At 30.7% G+C, this 20,416-nt stretch overlaps 2 protein-coding genes across 2 annotated transcripts; both read right to left on the bottom strand.

Moving 5' to 3' along the window:
- Window positions 1-3,604: 3,604 nt before the first annotated feature.
- LOC136978516 (uncharacterized) lies at window positions 3,605-4,839 on the bottom strand. Its single transcript, XM_067274233.1, has 5 exons — window positions 4,734-4,839; window positions 4,635-4,663; window positions 4,474-4,545; window positions 3,898-3,955; window positions 3,605-3,814 (listed from the first exon to the last, which is right to left on the bottom strand). Exons 1-5 carry the CDS (start codon window positions 4,805-4,807, stop codon window positions 3,664-3,666), a joined length of 384 nt encoding a protein of 127 aa, XP_067130334.1. The 5' UTR covers window positions 4,808-4,839; the 3' UTR covers window positions 3,605-3,663.
- Window positions 4,840-11,312: 6,473 nt separating this feature from the next.
- On the bottom strand, window positions 11,313-19,544 carry LOC136978517 (uncharacterized). The gene is made up of 5 exons (XM_067274234.1): window positions 19,371-19,544; window positions 19,261-19,289; window positions 17,920-17,992; window positions 16,397-16,524; window positions 11,313-11,443 (listed from the first exon to the last, which is right to left on the bottom strand). The coding sequence occupies exons 1-5, from the start codon at window positions 19,451-19,453 to the stop codon at window positions 11,430-11,432; spliced, it is 327 nt and encodes a 108-aa protein (XP_067130335.1). The 5' UTR covers window positions 19,454-19,544; the 3' UTR covers window positions 11,313-11,429.
- Between the last annotated feature and the right edge of the window lie 872 nt (window positions 19,545-20,416).

The raw sequence follows: 20,416 nt of genomic DNA, 5'->3' as shown, positions 1-20,416 counted from the left end.
TCTTTATATACTAGTCTATATTCCTCCCTGGACGAGAAATTCGCCACCAGTGCCAATTTGCACACGATTGATAGTGCAATACTATAAACTAGTGTTTCCCAACTTGTGTGCCGCGAGAGTGCCATAAGTGTAAAGTGGAAATATTATTAAACGTTTTTTAGAATTTTGAATACGCTTTCTTTTAAAATTTCACTTATCTTTCATATCTATCACCTTTTACCGAAGGCGGTAAAGGTATTATCTAAAATAGAGACTGTTGCAAAATTTGTGGCATCAGCAAACCTCCTCATAAAAGTCGCGTGCATCAATGCATATGCCTGGGTACCAACTCTTTGATGCTTTAACAAACGTTACGGCTTATCAGTTTAAAGTCCAATACTAGCTCTTTACGCATTGGTTCAAACAGTCTTTTTATGGTATACTAACTTAATATACCCAGCTTTATAAAAGTATCTGTCGCAGTAATTGTTACAATAGGCATTATTAATTGTAAGTTTCAAAATATATGTGGTAAAACCCATTTTAGTTAAGAACATTACCAGAATGCCTATAAACTATGTGAGAAGAATGTAGCGAGTTTACAGAAAAATTATTACAATTAATTTATGGCAACGAGACACGTGGGCGATCTGCCAAGGAGGATGCCTTCCTGGAATTGTTGTTAACTGGCCCCTATTTAGGCGTTACAAACGTGGAGAATACCCGGAAAATTTCACGTGACCAGCCCATCCTGGCGAGGCGCGAACTCATGACAGAACTTCCAGTATTGAGGGATGGAACCTCTTGGTCACTGGTGGGTAGTACGATTTGTGATATACCGGTACAATACAAGTACTTGAGTTTTCTGTTCATAATTATAAATTATAAATGCTTATTGAAAATTATTAATTAAAAGTGAAAATAAATTAAATTTATGGATAGACATCTTGCTTAAAATTGAACATTTCCATAAAAAATTAATAGGCCTACTATAAGATTCAGATGGAATTATGAATAAAAAAAAAAAAAAAAATAGAGAGACTTAAAATTTGATATTCTCCCACTGAGAAAAGTGCTATTATTATTATTAATTGAACGTTATGTAGTATGCGTAAGTATATAGCAAAAGAAAAAAAAGGAAAACATTATTGTTTGCATTAATTTTAAATTCATTACTAACATGACATACGCAACCATAATATTGTCTGGATAACATTACCTTGTATTTTGGAAATGATAGTTAGAGAAAAGACGGGGTTCAAGACTAAAACCTCCTCTCTCTCACAGCCAATTATGGGTTGTAGGGACTTAATATTTGCTAGGAGAAACTACTTGACATTTTTTTCTTTAATCAGTGCAACTTTAAAATTCAGTACATATTTGAGATCAGAACACAATGTTTAAAATGACTGGTTACTTTTGCTATTTTAGAACTACTTTAAGCGTTGAGGAAAGCCTAACATAAAAGCTAAAAATTTATATGCACATATACATTAAATAAATTTTGGTTGTTTTATGGAGTATACACAATTTCTAAACAAATTACAACATATTAACTCATTATTATTGTCCTATAACTATTTCACTTTTACCAGTACATTATAATCGTACTGTTTAATTAAACTTTGTCTATGACTATATTTTAAACCACACTCACTACATTCTATTTTATTTAACGTATAAAGAGTTCAATAACGTTGACAGTATGATAAACAAATGATAAACGTGCTATTTTACTATTCGAAATCTAGCGAAAAGGCTGACGTTGCGTATGAAAAAATCATTCATTTATAAGAAATCTAAAAATTTATTTTCATTTTTAACTAATAGAAATTACGAATAAAGCATTCGTAATTTGTAACTATGACCAGAAAATATCACAAATCGAGTCCTGCTATTGGCGCTGTTCGCCGTAGAAACTAATTTAGAATTATTGCTCGCTCAGAGACTAGACGTGTGCATGGAAAAATAACGGAAATGACTGCATTGGCCGCTGGAGACGCTTCGAACGTTTGTGCTCTGCTACGATGTGAAAACAGTAGAAGGAATTTTATTTTTTAGTCGCTTAGTCATTTGTTTTTATTTAGTCATTTAGATTTTACTGATTTAGTTATTAGCAAACACACCAACGTGCTTTGTTCCCACGTGCAATTCCGGATACTGTCGTGAAAAAGATAATAAAAGATACTTTCCAAGAGTGCCAGAAAATCATTCAGTTACACAACAGATGGCCAATTAGTGCAGATTGCACATGATAGATGGGCACTGATTTCGGATACTTTTTCATCTAAATTCCTCAATTGTTCATCCTATCTAAGCATTAAAGTGTCTCGAAGGCGATGATGTCCATCAGAGAGAAAAGCTTACTTGAGAGATCAACATTTTTCTTCTTGAAGAAAAAAAGTTGCTCACTCAGGTAAAAAGTAGAACACGTGTTTTACAGTAATGAATGCACATGTTATGCTTACATTTGAATTTTGAATTTTTTGTTTCTAAGGTACTCTTCCTAAATATGTTGAAAGCAATGGTCAACTGCCCAGTACTTGTAATGACAGCGACGGAAGTACGACAACGTATGCAAACTCACATTAACGTAAACAGTTTTTACACGTAAAACAAATAAACAGTTTATTAGTAAAACAAAATTAAAAGATATAAAACACTTTCAAGTTTTCCTTAACTACATTTATGCTAAAGTTATGGCTTTGATCATTTTTATCAATTTTATTGAATTTTTTTTGGTTTATTGTTTATTTTTTATTAGTTCTTTAAAATGTTAACAAAATGTAGAAATTCATAAATATACGAGTATATTAAAACTATTTTTTACAATGTTTTACAAAGGCTTTCTATGAAATAAAAATTATATTTCAAAGAATGTAAATAATTTAAAGATGTTAATCCTAATACAGATTGTATTAAAACTTTTTTTATGAAGTTTATGCAAACATATGTAAGCCATATAAAACCTAAAAAATTGTTTTTAAGTTTTTAATGCAATTTTTCACTTCAGCTTTGAGCATCTAAATTTAATCAACTAATTTAAATAATAAATTTTGCATAAGGTTATAGAATATTCAATAAATTCATTATATATAAGTTTAAGAAATATTTCTTATAAATTTCTTTTTTAAATTTCTTATAAAAAATATTATATTACTAATAACGTTTATTGCTGCACATAATGTCTTTTTTAATCATGTTTTTACACTATATGAAAATCATTATATATTTAAATGTTAACATCTTGTCAATTATTTAATAAATTTTAAATTATTTTACATAGAATATATATAGAATAATAATAAATTTTAAAGTTTTTCACGTTTTATTCATAGTCAAATGGCATTGATTTTCTAAGTAAACTTCATTTTAATGAATATGTATGGTTTTATAAAGCATTTAATTATTATTTGTACATAAATATTCTTATATAAATCAAAAGAAAGTAATTTTATTCATTTTCATATTGTAACAAAGTAAGATTTTTTTAATATTTTAACTCATTTTTTAATAAATATCGAAAATATAATACATACGAAATAAATTATCAATAAGAATGAAAGACGTACAGTTTTCAAACGTCTTATGTATTTTTAGCATTGATAATATTTATGTAATAAATTTTGTCATGTTTTCTTCTTATAATTATAATAATATTTGCTATGTTCAGAATTATTTTTCTTAGTTTTTTGTCATCTTATCAGCCAGAAAGCACGAACCTGGGGCTTCATCAAGTAAAATCCAATTCGTTCCATTTAGATGGCAGGTGTAATACTTTTTATTTGAACCATCCTTAAATTGGAAGTTTTGAAAGCAAGTAGCAGTACACATCCTACAAACAGTTTTTTGTTAAGTTAAATTTAGAAATATACTTTTAAAAGTAATGTGTTAGATAATTATATATTATATACTTACATAGTTAAGTTTACAATATCACAGTTAGTATAACTATACTCTGGAGCATTTAGGCAATCTAAATAAATATAGATAAATTACATTTTACTTATTTATAATTTATGTTATTGCTTCAAATAGAATTTTTATTTATAAATGATGCTAATAATTCTAAAGTCATATAGAAATTGTAGAGCGAATTGCAGGAATAATAAGTTATATTAATTTGTCTTTTTCTTATTTATTAACTTATATTTAATTGATTATTAATTCTGTGCGTAAAAACTATATACAGTATAATTAAATTTTTATAAATTAACTATAAATTATTTCTTATAAGTATAACTGAATTCAATAATATTTAATTCTGTACCTGTAATTAGTGAAATTTAAATATATAAAATACTTTAAAATAATACATTTGAATTTTTATGGAGAATAATAAAATACTTCAATAATAAATACGGTATAGAGTATGTTTAAATAAACATTTTCATATTTTAGTAGTAATAGTTCATATATAATAGTAAGTATATTTATAACTATTACTAATTAATTTACACTCAATTTTAAGTAAGTTTAATTAGAATAATTTACCTAATATCCCCTCTATGTATCGTTCTGTTGTATCTGTTTCATTTGTTTCATTTGGCTTGGATAATTTAGTTGCTATAATGAAATATATATATATATAAATATATAGCAAATTTTATATCTTAGACTACTAAATAATTAAATTATATGGAAGATAAACTTACCATGTTCTTCCGAATCATTTAATTTGATACTGAAATAAAATTTTGTTTTAATTTCATTTTTTATACTTATTTAATTTAGTATATTTTAAATTTACTTACTCTGTAGGAACAGGAGATAGGTAATATACGCTTATAAATGAGAAAAATAGAAGTAAAATTTTAAACACTACCATAGTTCTAGCTTTTTATAACTTAACTGCTGTTATCAAAGTGAGTAGAGTCAATAATGTTTAGCTGTTTTAAATTTACTGATATTAAAATGCGAAATCATTTCTTTTCCAATACGCCATGTCATACATTATTATTATTTCCCTTTTTTCTTCAAGTTTCGCTTTGACAGCTAAGCAGTTTTTAATATTTCAATCACGTGTTATGATTAACAAAATAAGATTAATTTATATAATCATCTGAATAGTCTTTGAAAATAAATTTAAATTTTTTCATTTAAAATACTAGGAAAAAATGAGTCAATTGTCTGAGATTCTTCTAAGCAATTGTTAAATCCTTTTTGTAAAGCTAGAATGTTTACTCATCGTCATTCAATTACCTTTAAGACAGTGGTTTAAAAACAAATAAGCGATTTTTTGACTTTATGAAGGTTTATTTTACGGTATTTCATTTATCAATTACAAATTGTGAGAATGTCATAACCTCGAAAACCTTTAAACCGGAATCTCCAAAAATGTAATATATCAAATATATATTTGTGTAATTTTTTTTAATCTCTTATATTGGCAATGGTAAATGATACATTGAAAAATAGTGACTGAATTTTTTTCATCTGAAATGTGTCAATTGTACTCTAATTCCATGAAATTTGTACAATAAAAGCATACGGAGTATAATTTTAAAAAAAGGTAAATTAGAATTCAACTTAAGACTTTAATTCTATTGGCAGTTAGGTTTATTGTGTTGAGATACAGGTTTGCGTTATATGAAAACATCAACAAAATTCTCTTAAATTACACAAATTATAATCAAAGTAAAGATGTAAATGATATGTAATTCCGATCAGATGTGATATTTTTTACTGTAAACCAAAGTTATTTACTAGGTATTTTCTAGGAAAAGGAAATCAATCTCCGCCGCGAGATTTTTCTGTTTCGGCATGACACAAAAACTCAAATGTGACAATATATTTCTATCGTTCTGTCTAAAGCAGTTTAAAACTCGCAGGTACGAGACGTGCATATCCATCGTCTTAGCCTACAAAAATATCAAGAAACGTAAAAACAGTAAATAGAATCTGGTTAACTCGAAATACGATAACTCGAAGTCACGTTTATTTGAATTCATTTTCTTTCCTCGATCGTCCAGCAAAGGGATTTATACATTAAATCAAACTGGTTAAATAAAATTCGTCGAATGTTTAACTTGAATGGTGTTTTTTTCATAAACTCTCCGGAATTTTGATTTAAATGAAATAATTAACGTTCATCTAATTATCGAGTAAACTAATCAGAAACTTTTTAGAAAGTCCAGGAACCACGTAGGACTAAAAATAAACATCGTGTCTTGTGACGACATTCGGGTGTGACCAAGATATTGCAACTGCCATTCAAACCTGCATTTTTATGATTATGTTTTTTATTCAATTGTTGATGGATTTCGCCGATTAACCGATGTAATAAAAAATGATTTATGATTAATTTAGTGAAAAACAAGGATTATAATCCGATTCTACGTAAAAATTTTAACCTTTCAGAAATATAACTTTGCAAAGAGTGGATCTTTTGTTATAACAAATAAACAGATCGATTCTAGGCGCGAAATGTAGCAGTTTAAAAAATCCTTACTAAACATTTAGATGTGAATAGGGACGTCCCATTACTGCCAATACCGATACCGCATCGATACTTTCTTTCGATATCAAGAACTTATTTACTCGATACCCTGGTCCGATATTGGTTTCGATACTCCCTCCTGGATCTGGTATCGTTACACTTTTCACAGACAGTAAGGTATACCCGTAACCGAATTTTGCAGCCGAATGAGAAACCAAAATGAAATTTTACACTATTTTCGGTTAAGTTAAACTTATATAAAACATATTAATGACTAAAAACCAATAAATGTATTACGTCAAATTTTATTTCCAAATCTATACATACTTAGAGTTCTGATTACTATTTATAAGTAAATATTTAGTTTAACAAATAAAAGTAGTGCATAATGTTTATCAACTTAGACCATCAGTGATATTTAAAACGAGGTATAAGTTGGCGAAATTTGACCTGAAATATTTCAGCCTATAGATCGAATTTTAAAATTCCGGCTTAACCACGATATCGGTCATACACAGTTGTACATATTTGCAAAAATCATGTTTAATGGTAGTGCGATTGCTTTGAACTTTAATCACAGACAAATGACTTTCTGACTTATGAGAGCTTCGCTCAATTAAATTCGCAGAAAAATATTACTTAAATAGAAACTATTCTATTCGAAACATGTATTAATTATTATCACATATCTCAAGGATTTTACATAAATTCAATTAATATACTGACAATTAAATATATTTATTTATGTTAAAATACAGTAATTGATACATTAAGCGAAATAAACATATTATTTATATAATTTATTTCAGAAAAGTTTAAACTATTTATAACATATTATAATTAAAAAAAAGTACTGTTAGTTTGCTTTAACACTTTTTCCACGTATTCACTAGATTTAAATCGAAAAATAGTGAAAGTCATTTTAAACTCAAATGTATCGCGACTGAAACTATTATATGAGAAGAAAACATCTTTTCCTTTTATCATTCAGTCGATCTATTTACTTTTTAAATATTTCCGTTGTATAGACACTAAGATGATATCACTATATTCTTTATGGATATGGTCCAAGTCTGCGATAAACCAACCAAATTATTAGGAATGATCTCCTACACATTCTGAAATATTCTTGAATTCTAACCAGGATTCGAAACCTAACAAATTTTCAGATTCTCAGGCACGCTCCTCAGTTTCTTTGTTATCCATATACAATCATTATATAATTTTTAAATAAAGAAAGAAACACCGTTGACAAGAATTAGTTTATAAAGACGTGTTTCGTTTGTTTAAAACATTCAATAGGATTACACTTTTTGTATACATCAATTTTGGTATCTAAGCATGTTTTTGTTATTTTACGTATTACAGTTGTCTTTTAGTTATTCTGGCCCATAAAAATTTTCGCGTAACTAATTTGTGAAATTGAAGATAAAGTAAAAAACTTATATTTTTAACTTAATTTTAAATTAAAATAATTTTAAAATATTTCTATAAACAATTTAGGCCTATATTCAGTAATTTGGGATATACAATTTTTACGTTAACATTTTTTAACATATTTGAGGTCGTAACTACAAACATGACTTTTAAAAATAATTGTTTAAAGGAAATGCACATTTACAAAAATAATATCAGAATTCTCGGAAAGAAGCCAAATAAACAGAAAAACAAACAAAAAGTATTTGCGTAAATTTAATAAATTTTTAGTGCAAATCATTTCAATCATTAATAGTCATGAAACGTGAAAGCAAATCATAGAGTTATTGAATAGATAAATGAGTAAAATAAATAATTAAATATAGAATAATTGAATAAAATGAATATAGAAGAATTTTAACAATCGTTGTAATATTTTTTCCTTCTAGTGAAATTTTTTTTAAATCGAACAAAATCTCACATTTCATCGAGAATTAATTTCCATTTTATTTGAAAATATAAGTTTATACATTTTATACTCGATACACGTTTAAAACAAAATAAATATAAAAATTTATATACCGATTAGGAAAATGTAAATTAAATATAATGAATATGTTTATAACTAGAATGACCGCTTTTAATTATTATGCCTTTGTGTCCTTTCTATCTTAATTTATTTTGTATACAAGTACTTTTTATATGTTAACAGGACTTATTATATTGGAAAATATGGATGCAGATATTTAGTCTTACAGATCAAAAATAATGTTTTTTATTTAGTTGACCTGTAGTTCACCTGTTTAGTTGACCGCTTTTATCCATTACTTTTTCCGTCCTATGGTAACTGTGTTTTCTTTTAAATTCCAAAACATAATACAACGATATAGAACAAAATAATTATAATTGTTTTAATTTATTAAATAAATTATTTTAATAATAATTTAAAACGAATTACTTCTTACTAGAATTACGAATTACGAATACTTAATAGAAACGAATTACGTTACTAGAAAATATCGAATATTTGTCCGGTTGTTTTGGGGAACAATTCCAAACTATTTGCATATTTTTTGTCATATTTTTTAAATGTGCTATTTATAATATATTTTATCATGTTTTGAAATTTTATAAAACTTAATTTTTTTCATAAGATTTGATTCCTTTGTGTTACTTTTAAAATAAGAAACCTTATTTATAATTTTTATTTTGTTTCTTTGGCTAATTTTTTTTATTAAAAAGTCACATAACAAATTTTAACGGTGAAATGTACCTAACATAATTTTTTATAACAATTAAATTATATATTTTTTATATTAAATTGTAATCTATCTTATTAAGTTAAGTAAAAGACAAAATAAATGAAAATTCTCCACAACGATACGGTATGAAGGTTCATTCATACTGTATTGTACTGTACATTAATTGGAAATTAAAAGAGGAGAATATTTAGCATGGTTTGACATTTTAAACTTCGCGTTAATTTATGGCTGTGAGGATGGAAAAATAACATGCTTATGCGGCATACATACATACATACATACATGAAAGACACGAGGTGTTTAGCCGGCGGCAAAGTGGGTAAAGGAAAGGGGAGCGGAAGAAGGAAGGAGAGGAGATAGACAGTAAAGAAAGATAGGATCCCTCTGAACGGCGTATGTATGGCTACTGTACCCACTAAGTTTGATGTTGGCGTACAGTTTTAGGCTGTAAGGCCGTAGTCCCACAAAGGGTGTAAAAGAGAACCAGAGTGTAGCAAACACCAATAATTGAGTGCCGCCGCGAATAGCTAAGTGTAGAAGTTAGTGCCAAGTGCCTGTTAGTAGGAAGACATATCTACTTAATACTAATAAAACTAAACGCGAGCGCGAATCTTAATACAGTGGTGCCTCGTATAACGTACTTAATCCGTTCCAGGTGCACGTCCGTTAAGTGAAACGTCCGTTATACGAAATGCATTTTTCATAGAAATACATGTTAAAACATCTAATTCGTTCCGCAGCATGAAATAACCGTACTTTTTTTTGTAACTCTTTCCGCCCTGTGGGCACCAAGAGGGCCTCTTTTAGAAGGCCCATTATGGGTTCGGCCAGGCCCACAATGAGGCGACCGGGTGGTGAGGGACGAGGCCCGACATATCCGAACGGACCACCCCCCGAAAAATTCCTGGGGATTTTTCGACCCGGATTCGATCCCGGGTCCCCCAGGGCGGCAGGCTGCTAACCTTGACCGCTCGGCCATCCGGCCGAAATAACCGTACTGTATCATTAAAAAAAAATGAACATGGGGTGCGTTCTTTTATTCCTCCGCGTAACTCTGCGCGAGCGACATCCGTTTAAAATTCCTGCGGAACGCGTTCCTAAATTCCGGTGGAAGTGCGCGCCGTCGAACGGCAAAAACGGCCGCTTGTAGCAGTAGTTTACGGTGGAAAGCAACATGGCGTCCTCCATGGCTCAGATAGTTTCGTTTTCGGGTCCATTATGTGGTTTTATGAATGAGAATTTAGAAATTGCGAAAGCGCGAGTTAGCGCACGCGGTGATGTAAGCGTCTTTACGAATTTTTTTTCGAGACTATTTTGAATGCTCTTTCAACAAATAATCCATTTTATTGGTTAAATTTTACAATTGGGACCCTTCTTTTGCCTTTTAAAGCTCATATTTTAGAATTATAGATTCCTCCATCACGACACTATCGATAGTGCGGGCGCCGCCATCTTTCTTTCTTTCACCATTGTTCCTAAATGCCTACAAACAGCAGCGCACTCCCGTAGTAGCGGAGACGCAGAGCGACCGCTATTAAAGAACGCACTTATGGAGCAGTCAACAATTATGCCGGAAAGTCCGTTGCTCGCAGCCAGTCCGTTGCTCGAGTCACGTAACGGCCAAACAGAAAGTCCGTTGTTCGCAGCGCCCGTTATTCGAGGCGTACGTTATACGAGGCACCACTGTATAACTTAACAGCTAGACAGACAGCGCGAAAAGAAAACGAACACAACGACAAACTAGACGAGATGAATGGACCGACAGAAGACAAACAAGCAAGACCCCAAATTGTTTTTTATTATTTTATTTTTTAATCTATTATTTTTATTTTTTTTTTATTTTTTATATTTATGCTTATGGTACAGTCAGGAAGGTGCAAGATCATCTACAGGAAATTGCAAATGTGATTGCAACAATACCTAGAAAAGTCTGATGCCTCAAACCCTTTGAGACTTCTTGAAGTAGTTTCAAGAATGGCGATAACAAATGGAGACTCCTATTTAATAGGATACATTGTATTTTCAGTTCTGTTTCTGTAAACAAGTTACTTCCATGCTACGTTAACATTTTTTGAAGCCCCCCGTATAGTAATTAAAACTATTTTTGCTTCTTTATTATTTTTATTATTATCAAAATAATTAAAATAGTATTTAAGAGAGAAATGTTTACTATTAAAGCTATTTATTCATAATAAATGTAATAAAACATAAGAAAATAGTTAAGATAGAATTAAACTTTAATACAGTATCAATTAATATCTTTGTTTATTGCTTAAACATCCCTTTCATTTGAAGATTTATAAAATATGATATTCTCAGATATTTTCTTTGTTCTAGTTTTTCATACCTGAAAAAAATTTAATAATATAAATAGAGAAATTTCATAAGATTTTGAAGAATTTTAACAGAAGTAAACGGAACAATTATAAAATCTGAAAAATATTTTCCTTTTTTTTTAAATTCAAAAATGAAAGAAAATAAAAATAAGAGCTTTTCCCCAGCATTTTATATAAACTATTCAACTGAATTTCAATAACACTGTAAATTATGCAAAATGTTAATTGTGATTTGAATTATTAATATATTAATGTTATCGGCATGAGAAATAATGTTATCCTAATAAACAATTTCAAAATTTTTTAAACTGATTTCATTATTATATATATAATATAGTAAAACTTATTATAACATTATAACAAACTTATTATAACATTATTATATAATTAATATAATATAGTAAAACTTGTGTAAACTCTACTGGTATAATTAACAAGTTGCACAACTGGAAGGTCTGCACTAAAGACAGTCTATCGGACCACAGTTACATTAACTTCCATATTGGCTGTACAGATGACTATAGCACAATAAACAACATCAAATTCTACAGAACGAACAAGGTGGATTGGGACTTTTTCTTCGAATGCCTAGATGATCGGATAGATCTGTCTCCCTCAATTAATAACAGGAGTGAGACTGTGGCCTACATTGACACCTAGATCCTAATGATCTCGCAAGTCTGTGATGAGTGCTTCCCTACTGATAGACCAAGGAAACAAGGGGTACCTTGGTGAAACAAAAATCTGGATAACCTGAGGAAATTAAACAACCAAAACAGGAAGGCTTACCAACGCTGCAAGAACAATGACAGGGATTCTCTAAAGTTACGGTATCAGAACTATCAGGCCATCTATAAGGAGGCTATAAAGGACGCTAAGGTTAAATCATGGAAGGAATACTGCTCCTCCGCTTCTACAGACCCATGGGGTTTTGTTTACAAATGCTGCGCATCTAAACTTAAGACTCCCTCCTGCCTCACTAGTATCTGCTCGTCTGATGGTGGTGTGAAAAATATGGAGGACACGATCAATCTTATAATGGGGACCCTATGCCCGGACGATAACGAATCGGACGATGATTCTTTCCAGCACTCCATTAGGGAGCAGACTAGTGCTCCATTGCATTATAACAGCCCGCATTCTTTTACCGTTATGGAAATTGAGGCAGCTGTCAATAGGCTGGCAACACGTAAGGCTCCGGGTCTGGATGGGATAACTGCGGTCATTGTTCGGAAAATTTGGGAAAACCGTCCGAATCTCCTACTAACACTATACAACTTCTGCCTAAAGTTCTGTATATTTCCTGCCGATTGGAAAAAAGCGAGGATGGTACTTATTCCCAAGACCAAAGATGCCCACATCACTTCTCCGGGAGATTACCGGAATATCTCCCTACTTCCCATTTTGGGTAAAACATTAGAAAGGCTAATAATGAATAGAATGGTTTGGCATTTGGAGAAGGAAGAATACTTAAACGTACAGCAATTTGGATTTAGGTCCGGGACATGTACAACAGATGCCATTTTCTCACTGGTTAATAAAATTAAAGCCCTGCAAAACACCCACCCATACATTATGGGGCTCAGTCTGGATATAGCAGGCGCATTTAACTCGGCCTGGTGGCCTATGATATTGATGTGTCTTAAAAAGAGCCAGTGTCCAAATTATATATTCAACATGATAAGGAACTACTTGCATGATCGTACCGTCACACTACAAGTGGGCTCACGTTCCCATACTCGGCATATCACACGTGGGTGCCCGCAGGGCTCCGTGCTGGGCCCGCTATTGTGGAACTTGTTGTTCAATGGCTTTGTAAATGAAAATTTTGGAGGTGTCTGGACAGGGGCCTATGCTAGTGGCCGGATGGCTGAGCGGTCAAGGTGGCAGACCACCGCTTTGGGGAACCCGGGATCGAATCCGAACGGGTCGAGAAATCCCCAGGAATTTTTCGGGGGGTCCGTTCGGATATGTCGGGCCCCGTCCCTCACCACCCGGTCGCCCCATTGTGGGCCTGGCCGAACCCATAATGGGCCTACTAAAAGAGGCCCTCTTAGTGCCCACAGGGCGGGAAGAGTTAAAAAAAAAAAAAAAAGGGGCCTATGCTGACGACTCGATGATACTTGTAACAGCACATTCAAGGGCCGAACTTGAACACAAGGCCAACAGAATTCTGGAGGAGGTCCTCAATTGGGGAAGGAGGAACAGGCTTGAGTTTAATCCAAGCAAGACAAAAGGGATAATTTTTACCAGACCAAGGGCACGACATCTATACAAAAGGGTACCGACCATTAAAATGGGCGGCACCAGTGTTAAGGTAGTACCAACATTAAAATACTTGGGAATCTCGCTACACCACAAGCTTAGTTGGCTTCCTCATGTCAAGAACATTTGTAATAAAACTAATCTGCTATTCAATAAAATGACAAAGGTTGCGAAAACGAAATGGGGGCTCTCTCCCCAAATTATGAGTGTGATCTATGATTCTGTGTTCCTTCCTATGATCTCATACGCAGCCCCGGTCTGGGTCGAGGGTCAGAACCAGGTACATATTCATCGGAAGCTACAGAGCGCCCAGCGGAGAGCACTCCTTAGGATTTGTAAGGCGTACTCGACAACCTCCACGGCAGCCCTGCAGGTCATCGCAGGCAAACTGCCAATTGCACAGGAACTCGAGATGGTTTCGCAACGATGGAAAATGAGACATGGCTTGGATGTCCTCATAAACAATGAGAACTATAACAATATAGAGCAAACTCTACACTGCAAGTATAGTGAAGCACCAGAGAACTGGCCCTTTATTGCCAGTCACCCCTGGGCAGACCAAACTCTGGCCATTTTCTCGGATGGATCGAAGGATGGAGAGCAGGTAGGCAGCGCCTTCGTTCTTCTATCAGGATAATAATGAAGTTCACCACTCCTCATATAAGTTGGGAAGATTCTGTTCCGTGTTCCAAGCGGAACTTTGGGGTATCCTCTCAGCCGTAAGATGGTGCAATGATAACTTTGGTGGTATGAAAATTAATCTCTTTACTGACTCCAATTCCTCTGCGCAATCCATATGTAACTACAATTGGCGCCACCTAATTGTAAATCAAATCCTCAAAGAAATATCAAAGAATGTCAACAGTTTTGCAATCGTTTGGGTAAGAGGACACATTGGAGTCTGCGGGAATGAGCGAGCGGACGAGCTGGCTCGTTGTGCTTCAAATATGAATTGTAATCCAAGCTACACTGCAATCCCTCAAAGCTTCATAATTAGTCGACTCAAAGAAAGTGCGCTTATCAAGTGGCAGCAGATCTGGGACACTCAGAATAAAATAACAAGAAACTTCTTTCCCAAAGTTTCTACTACTGCTGGACATCTCATCCAACATAATGTCACCCAGTTCTACACAGCGCATGGAAGGTTCCAGAACTACCTTTACAGATTTAACAAGTCTTCAAACCAGAACTGCTTTTTGTGCGATGTCCCTGATGGTGTGGAGCACTACCTATTTTGGTGCCCCATGCTCGAGGACATGCGTCATCACATTATTACCATGTTGCCTGCTCATACCAACTGGCCATGCAATTTAAATGTACTTATCAACGATAAAAACATAAATCAAGCTTTTAACAAACTTGTTAATATGTATTTTAAAAGAACGATGGTCAGATAGGAATATAATGGATAGTGTTGTTTTGTTACTGTAATCTCCAAGCGAATTACTCTGTTCTGATGCTATATTCTTAATGTGAGCAACTTTGTTGTTAAATATTATATTGGCTATGTTTATTTATATACTTTGGTCGGACAAGCATATGCTCTCAAATATTAAACTGTATTATATTCAAAAGCGAATAACTGTGTTGATTTGTATTTCTAAAGTGTATATATTTTTAACCTTATTCCGTAATCTATGGGACATATGGTCTGATTTGTATACTTTCAATGTCATCTCTGCAGTTGTAACCTACACGCGAGCTTCTATAGACTATTATCTTTGTGTTTATATTGTATATAGTAAAAATGTTAAAATGTAAATATTCTCTGTACCTCACCTCGGTAATGCACTGCGGTGCCGAGGCAATTTGTAATAAAGTCTTTTACAAAGTGGTGGTGGTGGTGGTGGTGGTGGTGGTGTGTAAACCGATCCTTTATAAAACTTTATTAGACTAATATCATTTGTAACTTGCTAACTGAAATTAACACTTGACAAACGGAAAATAAATCTCCGTGTAAAGGAACCGTGGCAATACAATGCTGATGTTTTTTCCCAACATTCTATAAGAAATAATTAATCAAAATATAACCTTTTTATAAAACGAAAATCTGCCTGAACAGAAAATTCTGGCTAGAACTTTTGTGTTCCGTTTTAAACAATTTATAGTGCATTGTATTCATGTATATAGAATAAAAGTTAAGAATTTATTACAGAGAGTTCCTAACTCAAGTTTATAGAGACGGAGAAAGTTATGAAAGTTTTAATTCTTTATAATGAATATGTTACAATGCATAAAACACAATGTAAAATGTAAAAACCTTAAACAGAAAAATAGACAATAATAATTTTCATAATTAATTAATAAAAGATAATAAAAATAATAATAATGAACAACAAACATTTGTATTTCTCAGATTCTCACTGTATATTTACTTTTGTACTCCCCCTGTATATTACGAACATAATGTTATACAATCAGACAGTATCACTTTTAAAGGTTTACTTGTCCGCTGAAAATATATAGTACATAAATCCAAATTTTGAAGTACTAAAAGCGATTTAAGAGTATCAAATTCTAAGCATGTACGAAAAAGTCAATTGTCCAAAAGTCTAATGCTCAAACGTCAAGATGTGTATTTCTTTTATAATACTTTATCATCGTTAAACTGTAAAGAGATAGCCTAAATTTATTTGTATATGAAGAAGTTTCTTTAAAATTTATACGAATTCTACATTTAGAATGAATTATATATTTACCTTTATAATAACAATTAGGAAATTCATCAGTTGGATAATAAATGCCGTCATCTTTTGTACAAATAATGATAAATTCATCTTCACCATTCGGAAATTCATAACCACGGCTACACATTGCAGTACAGGTCCTAAAAGTAATTTAAATACAAGTATTTTACATATTTAAAAGTAAATATTTATTAACAATAAGATAATAATACAGATATATTTTCCTTGCATTTCTTTTTTATTTCACAGATTTTCTAAAATGCACTCAATTAAAATTATTTCTAGAATTAATTACTTTAGTTTGTAAGATTTATGTATTTATTGTTAAAACTTGTGACGATGAATCAAATATAAAAAAACTTTTGGTATGTAAGTACCCAAATATGTCTATCATATTTGCTACTTATTAAAGGTTTAATAGTATTTTTGTGAGTTTGATTATTTTAGTACCAAAATAATGTTTCTGCAGCAATTACGAAATATTCCATACTTTTATTCAGGGGTAGTATATAAAATGTATTAGTCCAGTATTCTCTAAAATTAATTAACTAATGACTAAATTATTTAATATCAAGTTTCTAACTATTAATAAATTAACCCATAAATTATGAATTGATCCAATATAATTTAGTAAATTTTATTAATATGAGAACCCGGCGATGTCTTAATCAAAATAATACTATCGTTTTAGATAAGATTATTTATCGGCAGCAATATCTATCAACTTTCATACCTGGGAGCATCACTTCCTACATGTTCTCAGCATCAAAAATGACGCTTTTCCGCGACCTTCTAACCTGTTGTCCCTATTCTACCGTTTTAATATGACAACCGCGGCTGGTTCAGTCAGTCGTCGCCTGTTCTTCCACCGATATAGTAACTCTGTGCCTCCGACAACGGACTATACTATCGTCTCCGACACCGAAGGCCCTGGAATCCACCACCCTCGAAATAACCACCTATAATACATCGCCTTCTAGAATTATCCTACTCAAGCCTCTCGTGGTCCCTTCAAAGACCCAGGTATTTACATCGAATCGAGGTCTAAATGTGAACTCTCTCTCTCTCTCTCTCTCTCTCTGGCAGCAACTAACTGTGTATAACTAATTGTTTATCTTGCTGTAGATAGCTTGTATTTTTTTCCTCAAATAAACGGGTATTTGTTTGTTTAACTGGTATTGGAGTGAGTCATTCCTAACTCGCTGTCTAGCCGACCTCCACCATCCGAAATCTGTACGCTTACACACGCGTAACTGAGATAGAACGAAATTAAATGGGCGTCGCGGTATTGTGTTCGACGGGACACAATGGTGTCATCCTGACGAAGGCACCAATGAGGTGCCGACCCTTCAGTCACATTAAAAATCTTTATTTAATAGATATTAAATTTATAATAATAATGTAATATATTCAGAAATATATTATGATCCTTATTAGAACTATTATTAAATTTAAATAATAATTCAGAATAATTTTAAGCTAAATACTTAAATTTTTATGCTAAAAAGAAATTAAACTGTTAAAATTTTAATTACTTTGTCTTTGAATTAATGGAACAAGACATTCTTTGGTTTTTTCCAAGCGGAATATCACATTTTTCTTTAGTTGCTAATTGATAAAGATTAAATATTAAAAAAATATAAGTTAAATATTTGTATCCAGTTTCAAATATAAAATAAGTAAAAAGTTAATAATTAAATTATGTATGAATTAATGTAATATAATTTATATTCATTTAATATATTCAAACTTGTTTTCAAACGTTTTAAACTAATTTAAAATATATGTATATAAACGGTATATAACTAGATCTAAAATAAATTGTAAAATTTATTGTATTCTAAATTTTATTTGTGTTTCGATATGAACGTTTAAATAAAATTGCATTTATTTCTTTTCTAACTTAGGTTATAGTTTTAACCAAAGGCTTTTGTAGAATTTTGCTACATAGAGGAAAAAATACATGCGATTTTGATCAAATAACCTACCGATCTATTCAATATAATCATATTTCTCAAACAGTTTTGCTCCTACTTATATTACTTTCTATCTTTGTGAGAGCAAATAATAACTACATTAAAAAAACAAGTGAAAGCTCCAACTATACTACAAAACTACAAAACTATACTGCATATAGTAGAGTGCCAGTTTATAACTTGAAAATGATAGAAACTTTTAGAATTAAACAATATATTTTGTTTTTAATTTCGAATTACATGAAGCTTGCATTTTTAAATTTCTTATATTCTTTGATAGATTCTTCAGATTTCAACCATACAGCAATTTAAATATGGTAAAACTATAAATAACATCCCCTAACTAATCAAATGATGATTAATTAGGGAAATTTTTGCTGAATTTTACGCGTATTCTTTACAAAGTTTATTGCAAAAAAATCATATATATTTAATTATTTACTAGTAAAATGCAAAAATTTAATTACTAAAATAAATTATTAAGTATTAGTATTAAAATATAACTTTCTTATTGATAAACGAGGACTTTCGTAGAATAGGGAAAGAATGGAAGATGATCTACAAAGGGTGAGAAAACAGGAAAGGATGGACTAACTTGTAAGCTAACCAAACTAAGTACTGGAATAGGAGGAAGATATAATAATAATTTATACTCGTTGCATTCAATGTATCATATATATATCATTGAAATTACTAATTTAAACAGAAAAATGGTTAAAAATATATTTTAATTAATTTATATTAATGGGAATGTCAATTTTTTAATAGACTTATTAACTTTACGAAACAATAAACTTAAAATGAAATTATAAACTTTATAAAAAGTATTTTTTTAAATAAAATTTAAAATTACGAAGTTTTAAAAAATACGTAAAAAATATAAATTAATATTTTTCTCACCTCTCTTTGTGAAATGATCCAAATACGATCTGCCCATATAAAGCATTACCAAATGTAAATGATTTTAATTATTTAGTGAAATGTAATTAAAAATTTAAAAAAATACTTACCCGAAAAATGAAAACACAGGAGACGAATTAGAAAAAGTATTTATATAAATACTACAGAATAAAAAATAAAATGCTAATTTCATTGCGATTCTTTTATAAATCAATAATTTTTGAAATGATTTTTTACAATTTGGCAAAAAAATATAGAAATGATTTCTTTAACCGACAACTCAATCAACTTTGAGTTTAAGTAGAAAGTTCGTTTCTTTAAAAAGGAAGAGATTAACACTAATTAGAAGTAAATATCTTATCAAGAAATTCTTTCAGCTGGTTTTAATGAAAGATTTCTTAATTGAAACATTGATAAGCAGAAAAAAATAAGCTATATTAAATGTAGAAGTAATAATTTGTTTATTAAAACTTTAAATTAAAAGTTTTTATATATTTCACATACATTCTAGAAGTATATATATAAAGTCTATATACTTCTAGAATGTACTTGAGGTTATTAAAAAAACTCTTAATTTTTAAAAATTAAATTAAATATATAAATTAAGCCTTGATGAAAAATTCATATCTTTATGAATCTAAATAAATCAACATTGAATAGAATGAAAATTTATTAATAAACTTTATTCTATTCTACATGTATACGTTTGAAGAAAGATCAAGTGAAAACGCTTACATGTCTTACATGTTTTAACGTTTATTATATTAATATTGGTGAATAGAAATGGTATTTCAAAATCTGATGTGCTTTTAGTTTTATTGTGATAATGGATATTGGTAAGAAAACTTTGGATTAATTTAACAGTTAATCGAAGTAATTAATATGTTACATTTATTATTTAATTAAAAATATTATATATAGAATAAAAATTAAGGAATGAAACCAAATGTACTTTCTAATTCTGAATGAAAATAAAAATATTAACAAATGTGTTGCATATTCAAATAGTTCGAAAAATGTTTTGTATCCATAAATATCGAAAAAAACCTACCAAAGTTTTTTGCATTTCTCGATGTTTCAAGGTCCCCTGAGTCCAAAAATGTAAAAAATCATAGATGAATTATTTTGTAACCGATTGTCATATTTTTCCTCTGAC

The sequence above is a fragment of the Centruroides vittatus genome, unplaced genomic scaffold (assembly GCF_030686945.1).
Source record: "Centruroides vittatus isolate TY-2023 unplaced genomic scaffold, ASM3068694v2 contig_545, whole genome shotgun sequence".
Classification (NCBI taxonomy): Eukaryota; Metazoa; Arthropoda; class Arachnida; order Scorpiones; family Buthidae; genus Centruroides; species Centruroides vittatus.
This window is presented reverse-complemented; position numbering and strand designations above follow the sequence as displayed.

Excerpts from the sequence above, each read along its gene's own strand:
- LOC136978516 (XM_067274233.1), bottom strand. The coding sequence starts at position 4,807 with ATGGTAGTGTTTAAAATTTTACTTCTATTTTTCTCATTTATAAGCGTA. Across the intron at positions 3,956-4,473 it reads ATACATAGAGGGGATATTAG|ATTGCCTAAATGCTCCAGAG; the intron begins GTAAATTATTCT and ends ATATTTATTTAG. Across the intron at positions 3,815-3,897 it reads GATATTGTAAACTTAACTAT|GATGTGTACTGCTACTTGCT; the intron begins GTAAGTATATAA and ends AACTGTTTGTAG.
- LOC136978517 (XM_067274234.1), bottom strand. The coding sequence starts at position 19,453 with ATGAAATTAGCATTTTATTTTTTATTCTGTAGTATTTATATAAATACT. Across the intron at positions 19,290-19,370 it reads CCTGTGTTTTCATTTTTCGG|ATCGTATTTGGATCATTTCA; the intron begins GTAAGTATTTTT and ends TTATATGGGCAG. Across the intron at positions 16,525-17,919 it reads TCCATTAATTCAAAGACAAA|GACCTGTACTGCAATGTGTA; the intron begins GTAATTAAAATT and ends AATTACTTTTAG.